The 12,972-nt window shown below is 43.9% G+C and overlaps 1 protein-coding gene across 1 annotated transcript in view; it reads right to left on the reverse strand.

Moving 5' to 3' along the window:
* Positions 1 to 12,972, reverse strand: part of LOC111959845 (hspb associated protein 1) — a 36,842-nt gene that overhangs the window by 12,818 nt on the left and 11,052 nt on the right. The window contains exon 3 of the mRNA XM_023981657.2: positions 10,664 to 10,851. Within this exon, the coding sequence (XP_023837425.1) occupies positions 10,664 to 10,851 (188 nt within the window). The remainder of the gene's footprint in view (positions 1 to 10,663; positions 10,852 to 12,972) is intronic.

The following is a 12,972-nucleotide window of genomic DNA, read 5'->3' on the forward strand; positions in this document are numbered from 1 at the left end:
AACAAGACTATAATAGCAAGACTATATATATAATAGCAAGACTATATATATACGGGGGTACCGGTACAGTCAATGTGCGGGGGCACCGGTTAGTTGAGGTAATCTGTAGTTATTAAAGTGACTATGCATAGATGATAACAGCAGAGAGTAGCAGCAGCATAAAAGGGGGGAGGCAATGCAAATAGTCCGGGTAGCCATTTGATTAGATGTTCATTTGTGAGTGCTCTCCTCAGTTGCCCTCAAAGTTAGTCATCATTCATGGCAATCAGAAAACAAGTGATTGACAACAAGAAATGCCTACAATTCAATGTAAGAAATCACAGGCACAGACAAATTGCAGGATGACAACTTGCAATCCAACACAACATCATGAGTGTCCCTCTGATGAAAAGAGAATAATCATTTTGTATGTTTTTTTTGTTTCCTTGATTATAGTTTAGAGGTGCACTGTGTAGCACTGTGTAGGCCATCATTGTAAATAAGAATTTGTTCTTTAACTGACTTGCCTAGTTAAATAAAGGTAAAAAAAAGAAGAGATTGATTGAGTGTGTCATAACGTATCATTAATGTGACGACTGCTATTCATCGAATAATGAACTGTTTATAATTACGTGATTCAATTAATCAGGTAATCATTGACTCAGTAACCTGGTGCACCATGGGAAACGTTTAATGAGTTTCCATTTCCCAAATGAACTCACAGAATATCCGAATATCGATTTGACAACATTCACTAATTAATTAATTTCCTCTACAGTCTCATCCTGACCGTCGCATAATTCGTAAATCTGCACAAACCCGGGTCTCACTAAATCCTCCCGTACCACACCAATTGAGTTGATTATTTATTTACTCACAAGCTAAATGATAATATAAAGATACAGTCCTGGCTATTGATCCGTTCTCTGGGTGGTCGTCTACTTCGTTCACGGGTGTAAGTCTCTGATTGTCCACCAGATGTCACAATGTCCTTTTTCTTAGTTGTCGGTTTCCTTGCCCTCGTTCTGTAAGAGGGGTCTTCTGAGGATGGCTAATCAGCCATGTAGATGGTTCCAGCGTGGGAATGAAAGCAGTGTAGACACACGATTCCTTGGAGAGAATAACCGGGTGGTTAAAATATTTTATCAAGGTTTAAGATAAATGATTAAGTAATTCTACCCGGAAACTTAACCATTAGGGATTAGAGGTTATGTAGCATGGACAAGGAGTAATTCAAGCTGATAAACATAAGTCCAACTAGGTTGGACCTGGGAAGAGAGGAATGTATGTGTGTGCCGAAAGAAAACAAAGAGGAGCCTTAACCTATGTTTGAACCGACCCGGCTATAACTCTGGGGAGATAAAATAAGACAGGGAGAGCCCCTCCAGGTTTCCCTTATCTGGGGGGGACTGGAACTGTCAGCTGGGTAGTGATCAACTGTGGTGAGAATGGTAGAAAATTAGATCTGATAGCTCTCCTCATGTTAGTGTGTATGTATGTGCGTATGTTAAGAGAACGTTATAAAGGGAACATCATTGTATATGCACAGGAGCGCTCTCATAAATAAATTTGACTATCGTAGCTGGGCCTCCGTCTGATTAATTTCAACCAGTTTCCTACAAATTCTGGATTTCAGGCTGAGAAGTTCATTGAATTGGGTTTATGAACATGGAGAACATAATTCTCATGACAGTGGTGCTGCTTGAGTTCACCTTCTAAGATACAGCTACTCAACCGTAGCATTGATTGTTAAGAGGTTCCTTAGTCTTCTTCAACCTCGTGTTGCGTTTTGGGGTCATGACTAGTCGCGTTTCCGTCTTTATGGCAAGTTCTCTACACAAAAAACATGCATACTGTGATCCATGCTAACCTGACCCAAACAGGCCAGTCATGACAGTCCCCCTCTGCAGGGGTGAGAGATGTCACTAAGACTGTGATCCATGGCTTAAACCTGACCCAACAGGCCATCATGGGCAGTCCCCCTCTGCAGGGTCGAGAGATGTCCACTAAGACTTGGTGATGCCATGCTAATGACCCAACAGGCCAAGTCATTGACAGTCCCTCTCTGCAGGGGTGGAGAGATGTACTAAGACTGTGATTCCATGCTAACCTGACCGAAACAGGCATGCGATTGAAAACAGTCCCCTCTGTCATGGTGTGTTGTATAGATGTCACTAAGAACTGTGAATCCATGCTAACCCTGAACCAGAACAGGCAGTCAGGACAGTCCCGCCTCTGCAGGGGTGAGAGATGTCATAGAACTGTGTGATCCATGGCTAAGCTGACCCAAAAGGCAGTCATGGACAGTCGCCCTCTGCAGGGTGAGAGAATGTCACTAAAGGACTGGTGAATCCCATCTAAACCTGAAACGCCAGAACAGGCCAGTCTTGACAGTCCCGCTCTGGCAGGGGGTGAGAGATGTCACAAGACTGTGATCCATCTAACCGACCTCAAAGCAGTGCCAGTCATGACAGTCACGCTCTGCAGGGTGAGAGATGTCCAGGCTAGACGGTGATCCCTGCTACCTGACCCAAACAGGCCAGTCATGACAGTCCCCCTCTGGTGCGTTCAACTTGGAATGATTCTGCATTTTGCAACCCACCATAAGGATGACCATCGGATGTCCTGGTTGGTGGATCATCGTAGCAGAAAATTGGCACCCTGAATGACAAAGCTTACATTGGGAACATTACAGTGATGACCTAGCGAATTCGGGAGAGGATGCTGGGGATCGACCCCCTGATGGGGTTTCAGGACTTATTGGCAACATTCTGAAAATCAAGATTGTTTCTGTCCCACGGATGATCCTAGTATAAGACCTCATTAGGTCTTCCATTGCACGTGTGCGACTGTGTACGTAGCAGGGAAAAAAGACCAAGGATCATGGTAACAGTCAGGATACTGTCCGGCACCGTCCAAGAGAGGGTGACAGACCAATCTTTTGGATTGTAGTCAGTCGGGTCAACTAAATGTGCCTCATACAGTATGCTAAGATCAACAGTCATTGGTCCCTCGTACTGGATTTTAATGGCTCGTCGTAAGTCAAGGGAACGCTTAGCAAAAGAGTTAGGCATTTCAATCTCTGTGTCTATCCTGTCATCGGTAAGTTGGTATAGAGCAAGGTCATCTATGTGGATAATCGCTCCCTCTGGTACCGTAACAAAAACAGTCTGGTTGGGGAGGTTCAGTTAGGTGGTTGAGTCATGATGTTCGTAAGTCATCATGGCAGACGTGAACGGGGTGTTAACCAACCATCGATTTCCTACAACCTCCACTTGTGTGGTGGTGACCTCGTCCCTTGCTGTTAGTTTGAATCTACAGCGTTCTTCGCTGGTGATAGACTTAAGACCAAAGACGCTCAGTGTTATCCCTGACGAACGGTTTGCTAGGACAGAGGTAGTGGACGTCTTTGGTTTTACAGTACACATTAACAGGTTAGGGGTGAGATAGAAATCTGGATTGTTTTCCTGATAAGCTATGGACTGGGGGTGTGGCAAATTTCACGTGTGTGTTGTCGCTCCAAAATCTTACATTTAGAACCATTTTCAATCTATAGATATTCTCCAGTTCACCAACTGGCAGTGCCAGTAAAAATCCCACTTCATTACGATCAACGTGTATTGGGATTGCCGACCGCAGACTATAGTCCAAACGTGGTAGTAGTAGCTGAGGTCATTATGTCGTGCACCATTGAGAGGGGCACTAGATATGAAAGGATTCTATTCATGGCCAAATCGTCCATAGAGGAGCTAACTTCACGGAGGAAATCTTCCAATAACAATCAAACCAATTGGACAAGGGGCATAGTCATGGTTCATGACCACTACTATCTTTCCTACAGACAGAAGGGTTTTGTTCAGGAGAGTAACGTGTGTGTTTACCACCAGAATAGTGTCCTCGAGAGACTTTCCCACATGTTGCAACCTCACTGCCTGTGCTTTCATCTGTTGCTGGATAATTGGCATCTCTTGATTGTGGCTAGACATTTCTCTTGACTGTGGCTAGACTGATTGCGTTGACGGCAGTAGTACCTAGGGCTAATAGCGACCATACGGCTACACCTATCGAGAGTAGCGCCCCAACAAATTGTTTTTCCTCGCCTGGGCTCTGTTATTTCGGACTGGGTGACTGAACTTTTGGAGTTGGGCCAACATATGGGCAGTGTCTAACTGGGCGTGCTTAACTGTCTGGGTGGGCCAGTCAGCCCCTACCCAACTCAAATGCTCCGCAGGTGGAATGTGTTGGCGGTACACGTTCTCTGCATCTAGGCCAAAGTACACCCTCTGAGTGTGTACTCTGCAGTTAGTTATAAAGAGTCCTGGATCATCGCGGAGAACGATTCCCGTATGGGATCCGCTCATGATTGCATCTGCTGGGTTGGTTTTGACCAGGGTGCAGAGTGTCAGGATCAGCCAAAGGTACTCCATCCTACAGAAACGCATAATCAGAGATATTGTTTGATTATTTCAGTTATTTGCTATTGTAAACTAAAATGTTTTGACAACAAATTTTGCTGATTTTCCTATTTTGAACAGCACAGCGCAGGACAATATCAACAGTGACAACTAACATATATCTTGTAGTTGGGAAGAGAAGAAAATATGTTATGTGCAACGTACTGATCTCTGGAAGGGATCAGCTGAGGATACTTAAGAATTTTCTTAGTGCCTCTGACTTTGCTAGGTTTCTATCTATTCGGTGCTGGCTTGCACACCTTCTATTTCCATTGGGGGAGTGTACATCTTGATTTGGTTCCTGTGGACCCACTTTAGTGTGGAGTTGTCTACCTTTGATGATTTTAATTTGATAAGCTACAGGTGACAGTTTCATCACAATCTCGTGTGGCCCAGTCCAGTGGGAAAGGAACTTTGTCGCGATGCCCGCGGGTTTGTTGTATATGTAGTACCACACTTTATCTCCGACCTTGAACACTTGGTGTGTGGCCTTTTTGTCGTAATAGGTCTTGTCACCTTCTGCACTTCTTTCCAACTTTCCATGAGCGTACGCAAAGGTAGTCTGGGAGGTGGGTTCGCAAGTCTGTCACGTACTGATGAGCCGTGTAGGCAGTGGCTGCGGCAACATCTCCCGGTTGGTACAGGAGATGCAGTGGAAGTGTCATTTGCCGGCCTGTCATCATCTCAAATTATGTTATTCCCATAGACCTGTTGCGTGTGGCTCTGATCGCTATCAGTACAAGTGGGAGTTTGAGGTCCCAATCTTAGTGGCTGGCTGCCACATATTTCCTCAGGATTCTTATGATTGTCTAGTTGCTCCTTTCTACCCTGCCAGAGCTCCTAGGGTGGTACACGATGTGGAATTTAGCTTTGACTCCCAGGAGCTGCCACAGTTCGGTCATTACAGATGCCGAAAAGTGGGTTTCTCCTCCGCAAACTGGCTGGTCTTGTTGCCTAGCTGAAATTGCAGCGGTTTGCACGGAATGGCGTTGTGCCATACCAATCCCACACCAGCTTGCAAGTGGTCTAGATGACGGTAAGAACAGCCATCAACAAATGCCATCGGCATGCCAAGACACACGTTCTCTTCGAAGTAGTGATGGTTCGAAGGCAATGGCAGAGCTACGTCACGTGGGGGTGGTGCGATGTCGGTTTCATTGTCACCACAGCGTTGACACAACGTCAAAACCCTGCCCAAAGGCAGGTTTTTCACTTTTGCGTAGTTGACTACTACATCATGGCTCTGCAGCGTCATAAGCCAAGCCGCTATTCTGCTGTGGTGTACAGCACCCTCACGGATCTGTTGGTTTTTCAGAAAAGTCACAGGCTGGTGACATGTTTCTATGATCAACTTCTGTCCGCCGTCATAACTGGTGAAGTGTTTGACCACCCAGACTGTCGACAGCAGCGCCTTTTTCGCAGTCTGAGTACTTGTGTTCAGCAGGGTTGAGTGTTTTGCTCGAGTAAGCAACCACACGTTTGTCTTGGTTGCATTTTTGGTACAACCCAGCACTAAGGCAGTGCTCTGAGAAACCGACTTCCAAAAAGAACGTCTTGGTCTTTGTTGGGATATACCAGGCAGTGTGCCTCGCAAAGCAGGTTTTTCAAGGAAGTCACAGCTTTGTCGTGAGTGCCATCCCAAATGAACAGGGTGTCTTTCTGAAGAAGACGGGTCAAAGGCTTTGACAAGTTGGCGTAGGTTTCGATGAATTGACAGGAGTAATTACATACTCCCAAGAAACTGCGCACCTCATGAAGGTTTGAAGGTGTTTTGATGTTGCCGACTGCTTAGATTCTGTTAGTGGCAGGATGCCCTCAGCACCCACCAGAAGCCCAATGTAGTTTACCTTGGTCCTGCACCATTGTCCTTACATGATGGCCAACTTAGCCCCTGCTGCCCAGAGTTGGGTAAAAACGTGGTTCATCTCGTTGAGGTGAAGTGACCAAGTCTCACGAGAACGTCGTCCACGTAGATAATCTTCCCCCTGGAGGCTGCATCTGGCATTGCCTTGTGCAGGAAGATGTTGAACTCTGAGGGGGAGTTTCCATAACCGAGCGGACAACGATTGAACGTGAAGCCCTTGTTTGAGAAAGAGAAAGCCAACTTGTGTTGGTCACTAGGGTCGACTGTCATGGTCCAGAAACCATTCGCTATGTCGACAGTGGAGAAGTACTTGGCGCTTGCCACCTTTGGCAACTCTTGGTTGAGCTGTGTCATTGGCCTGTAAGTACTGTTACATTCCCTGATTATCCTTTTAGCTAATAGGGAGTCGATAATATCTTGTAGGAATACGCACCACATGAATACCCGTAACACTACAATCCAGCGAGTCTGTCAATCAGATCTCACTGTGTTTGTTAAACAATACCCTCAACTGATGTCGTTCAGTTTCATTGACAAGTTCGTTAGCCTCCGACAGTAGTTGTACTACCTGTGCATGGAAACCAGGATATGGTTTGGCGACATCGTACAGGTCTTCATCAGGTGGTGGCGGCATGTCAATGGTGGGAGAATCATCGGCTGTTACCTCACAAGAGTGTACCTCACATGCAGGAGGGGATGCGGTATCGTCCTGGAGTATATTAACAGGTTGTTGTCAGAATCGACATCCAGCCTGAACGTCGATGTGTCGTCTAGTGGCAATACGGGGGTTATTGCGATTGCTTTTGACGGACAAGTAAAAAGCGTACCGCCCTCGCCACATAGGTCTAGGGAGGACAGAATGACCCAATCACGGGAACAACAAGTTCAAAATCATGGAAGGAGTAATCAATCAATGTTCCTAGGGGAGTGTGCTGAGGAATGGGAATATCCGCTTGAGTCAGATTCTATACTAGGAGGTAAGTGGATCTAGCGTTTAGTTCCAACAGCGGGTTGCCATTGATAGTTAGCCCCAAGTCGAATAGTCACAGAGAGGGTTGGAAGAGCGCAACTTTCTCACCTGGTCTTTCTCATCCTTCATTAAATCAGCGACTTCAAGGAGTTCTGCTGTTTTGTCATCCAACTTGGTCATTGTGTTCATTAACTGATCGTATTTTGTCTGCATCTTTTGGAATATAACATTATTGCTTTGAGTGGTTTCATTAAAAAAAAACTGTTTGCAGGGCATCAAGTTGCTCGCCCCTATTTTTAGCTAGCTTGTCAGATCTAGTTTTGCGTGGACTTAATCATATTTATTTTTGGTTACAAGTTGTTCCTGTAGAATACAGACTTGGTCAAGAGTTTGCTCACGGTCTTTGTCATAAATGTTGGCCAGATCTTTCAATTGATCTGTTCTCCAACGCAGTTCCAGTATCTTGTCTTGTCGGCTTTTATCGTCAACTTCCTGGTTCTCTACACCTGTCCCTTGAACTCCACAGCTTCCTGCTCGTGCCTCTGCTGGGCATTGAGGTATTGGACCACTGTCCATCTCTGCTGGTGGGCATAGTTTAGGGCTAAACTGGAGAGAACCTTCACAAGGCATCTACCTGATGGTCTATTTTGGAGAGCGTCTGTCGCAATTTCTGAATTTTTTTCCGCTTATGGCATCGAAATCTAACATTTTCAGCCCCTCGGCACAAATTAACTCAAAGAATATCAGAATATCGATTTTACAACAGTCGCTAATTAATTAATTTCCTCTACAGTCTCATCCTGAATGTCGCATAATTCGTAAATCTGCAGAAACCCGGGTCTCACTAAATCCTCCCGTACCACACCAATTGAGTTGATTATTTATTTACTCACTTGGATATATTTGTAAACTATGCTTAGTTTAGCCCTAACACCTTGCCCCGAACTACCGCTCTTGTGGGTCAGAATTATAATAAATGTAAATACTTGTTGGGTATCTCTGTTGGGCCCAGTGCTTCGTGGGCTGAGTTAAGCTTAGTGAGAGATGTTCGGCCAACATCCCGTTCTCTAGGTGATCGTCTACTTCATTCACGGGTGTAAGTCTTTGATTGTGACATCTGGTGGACAATGTCCTTTTTCTTAGTTGTCGGTTTCCTTGCCCTCGTTCTGTAAGAGGGGTCTTCTGAGGACGGCTAATCAGCCTGGTAGATGGTTCCAGCGTGGGAATGAAAGCAGTGTAGACACACGATTCCTTGGAGAGAATAACCAGTGGTCCTGCTTGAATTCACATTCTTAGATACAGATACAGTTGAAGTCAGAAGTTTACATACACCTTAGCCAAATACATTTAAACATTTAAACCAAATACATTACATTTAAAAGGCCTCCTTGCTCGCACACGCTTTTTCAGTTCTGCCCACAAATTTTCTATAGGATTGAGGTCAGGGCTTTGTGATGGCCACTCCAATACCTTGACTTTGTTGTCCATAAGCCATTTTCCCACAACTTTGGAAGTATGCTTGGGGTCATTGTCCATTTGGAAGACCCATTTGCGACCAAGCTTTAACTTCCTGATTGATGTCTTGAGATGTTGCTTCAATATATCCACAATCATTTCCCTCCCTCATGATGCCATTATTTTTGTGAAGTGCACCAGTCCCTCCTGCAGCAAAGCAGCCCCAAACATGATGCTGCCGCCAACCCCGTGCTTCACGGTTGGGATGGTGTTCTTCGGCTTGCAAGCCTGCCCCTTTTTCCTCCAAACATAATGATGGTCATTATGGCCAAACAGTTCAATTTTGTTTTCATCAGACCAGAGGACATTTCTCCAAAAAAGTACAATCTTTGTCCCCATGTGCAGTTGCAAACCATAGTGTGGCTTTTTTAATGGTGGTTTTGGAGCAGTGGCTTCTTCCTTGCTGAGCGGTTGATGTTGATTATTAGGACTCGTTTTACTGTGGATATAGATACTTTTGTACCCGTTTCCTCCAGCATCTTCACAAAGTCCTTTGCTGTTGTTCTGGGATTGGTTTGCACTTTTCACACCAAAGTACGTTCATCTCTTAGGAGACAGAACGCGGCCCCTTCCTGAGCAGTATGATGGCGCGTGATCCCATGCTGTTTATACTTGCGTACTATTGTTTGTACAGATGAACGTGGTACCTTCAGGCGTTGAAAATTGCTCCCAAGGATGAACCAGACTTGTGGAGGTCTACATTTTATTTCTGAGGGTCTGGCTGATTTCTTTTGATTTTCCCATGATGTCAAGCAAAGAGGCACTGAGTTTGAAGGTAGGCCTTGAAATACATCCACAGGTACACCTCCAATTGACTCAAATGATGTCAATTAGCCCATCAGAAGCTTCTAAAGCCATGACATCATTTTCTGGAACTTTCCAAGCTGTTTAAATGCACAGTCAACTTAGTGTATGTAAACTTCTGACCCACTGGAATTGTGGCACAGTGAATTATAAGTMAAATAATATGTCTGTAAACAATTGTTGGAACAATTACTTGTGTCATGCACAAAGTAGATGTCCTAACCAACTTTCAAAACTATAGTTTATTAACAAGAAATTTGTGGAGTGGTTCTAAAACGATAATTAATGACTCCAACCTAAGTGTACGTTAACTTCCGACTTCAACTGTACAGCTACTCAACCGTAGCATTGATTGTTAAAGGCTCCTTTTTTTCTTCAACCTCGTTTTGCGTTTTGGGGTCACGACTAGTCATGGACCTCGGCTGCAGCGTGCGGTCAACTTTGCCTGATATGTAAATTCTTAACTCACATGTTTTATACCCCCGGGMCAAAAAGGGGCGTTTCCGTCTTTATGGCAAGTTCTCTGGYGCYTGTCTAGTTACGAGGCAAGGTATCACAATGTACTTTGATCTCGATAGACAACTAAAATTCACAGTTCATCTTTACAAAAACATGCTCTTTGATCTGGATATTTTCTACACAAACGCACAGTATGTAAACATCATGTACATATTATGAAAACTCTTCAAGATACAATGTTCTCGTTATAACGTTGTCTTAACTTTTATTAACATAACAAAAATTACCTTCATTTTCATATTCCATCTATRGTTGTTACCACAAATTTGTCTGTTGAAATATATTGTCCCAAAGTCCATTTATTGCATGTTACCGTTCTGAGGTAGATTCTCCATAGACCCACCATACATTCTAATCCTCCACACTGAGAGGACAAAAGATTTGTCTGCTGCCTTATGATTTACAATGGGCATGAGGTGTCATAAACCCCCCCCCTATCAATCTCTCTCCCCCACTGCTGGGGTGACAGATGTCTCTGTAGGACTATGATCCACTGTAACCTGACCCGAACAGAACAGTCATGACAAGTGTGTGTGTGTCAAACAGAGAGTGTGTTACCTCAAACATGGAGGGCTTTTCTTGGAGCAGCAGTGCAATGTATTTGTAGTCTGCATAGGCCCAGTACAGAGAGAGGGGGTAGTTCGAGAAACACCCCACATCTTCTGCAGCAGTCTGACCCTCTGTCCAGGACAGAAACTCCCCCAGTTTGGCATCCACATATGAGCATTGAGTCTCAAAAAGAGGTGCTTTGACATAAAAAAAGATAGAGGGACAGTTGGAGAGAGAGAGAAAGCCAAAGAGAGTGATAGAGAAGAGACAATGAAAGACAGACAGAGGAGAGAGAGAGAGACAATCATGATAACATGTAATGTGCTTCAATAAAGCTATTAAATCAATAAATTCCATATCTAAACATTTTTAATCAAAAGACTATTATAAAGACTTGACATTTTATTTACACCCTGATTTCAATCATCTAGGCCTATTCTCTATTGGCGTCTCAATTTGATTTAGTCTGGTTGAACAATGTTTCAGTACCACGTGGCGGTATTAAAATGTATAATCAACCATGTTAAATTATACCTTGTCTTCTGTTGTCACAAATTATGTAGCTGTAAAAATGGATTTAGCAGTCAAATTACCCAGCTCCATATTATTGGAGGACACAGTCTCTATTGTTGCCCTTGAAATGAATGATCTCTTTAACATAGGCTACTGAAGGCTGGCAGACCAAGGGCAATATTTATGCTACCAAATGTACAAAGCAACTTTTATGGAGTTTTATTTAAGACCATATCCAACTGCAAAACTTGCCAGAGACGACTGGAGGAAGCTTGAGGTCAACTGTTCTGCAGCTGAACAATGACTAATAGGCCATTAACAATGGTTTGAAGACATTGGGAAGGCACAATATATCACCACCAAAGCAGAACTAAACTAAACATAGGCATACATTTGCAGTTTTCTACCATATTTTATTTTACCTTTATGAACATAAATTGTTATATACAACAGTAAACAACAAGGTCTTTGGTGCCAAAGAGGCAACTTATCAAGGAGAAATATTAACAACAACATAGCCATTCGGGATGCATAGCACAGTGCTCAATGGCTGACTGCACTTCAATTATGATGACTGGTGGAGTAGAATATCTTCATGACAATGCCTAAAGTTTTAGTGTACAATGCCTAAAGTTGTTAGTCTCAGCGGCTGAGGTGATGCAAAGTACTCTGAAACACAATCAAAACTAACTGCAAATGCATCCAACAAGTTTGTAGAGTCACAAGCTTGATGTAAATCACTGCATGCTAGGAATATGGGACCAAATACTAACATTTTGACTACTTTATTTATAAGAATTTTTAGGGGTGGCAATCATTCTGACCCCTACCTTTGAGAGAAAAAGTATTACTTTTTAAACAGTATTACTTGTTGGACACTTAACAAACCTCCAGACAAGCTTCAATGCCATACAACACTCCTTCCGTGGCCTCCAACTGCTCTTAAATGCAAGTAAAACTAAATGCATGCTCTTCAATAGATCCCTGCCCGCACCCGCCCGCCCATCTAGCAACACTACTCTGGACGGTTCTGACTTAGAATATGTGGACAACTACAAATACCTAGGTGTCTGGTTAGACTGTAAACTCTCCTTCCAGACTCACATTAAACATCTCCAATCCAAAATGAAATCTAGAATCGTCTTCCTATTTCGCAACAAAGCATCCTTCACTCATGCTGCCAAACATACCCTCGTAAAACTGACTATCCTACCGATCCTTGACTTCGGCGATGTCATTTACAAAATAGCCTCCAACACTCTACTCTGCAAATTGGATGTAGTCTATCACAGTGCCATTCGTTTTGTCACCAAAGGCCCATATACTACCCACCACTGCGACCTGTATGCTCTCGTTGGCTGGCCCTCGCTTCATATTCGTCGCCAAACCCACTGGTTCCAGGTCATCTATAACTCTTTGCTAGGTAAAGCCCCGCCTTATCTCAGCTCACTGGTCACCATAGCAGCACCCACCCGTAGCACGCACTCAAGCAGGTATATTACACTGGTCATCCCCAAAGCCAATTCCTCCTTTGGCCGCCTTTCCTTCCAGTTCTCTGCTGCCAATGACTGGAACGAATTGCAAAAATCACTGAAGCTGGAGTCATATCTCCCTCACTAACTTTAAGCATCAGCTGTCAGAGCAGCTTACCGATCATTGCACTTGTACACAGACCATCTGTAAATAGCCCACCCAACTACCTCATCCCCATATTGTTATTTATTTTTTGCTCCTTTGCACCCCAGTATCTCTACTTGCACATTCATCTTCTGCACATCTATCACTCCAGTGTTTAATTGKTAAAT

The sequence above is a fragment of the Salvelinus sp. IW2-2015 genome, linkage group LG36, assembly GCF_002910315.2.
Source record: "Salvelinus sp. IW2-2015 linkage group LG36, ASM291031v2, whole genome shotgun sequence".
NCBI classification, from domain to species: domain Eukaryota; kingdom Metazoa; phylum Chordata; class Actinopteri; order Salmoniformes; family Salmonidae; genus Salvelinus; species Salvelinus sp. IW2-2015.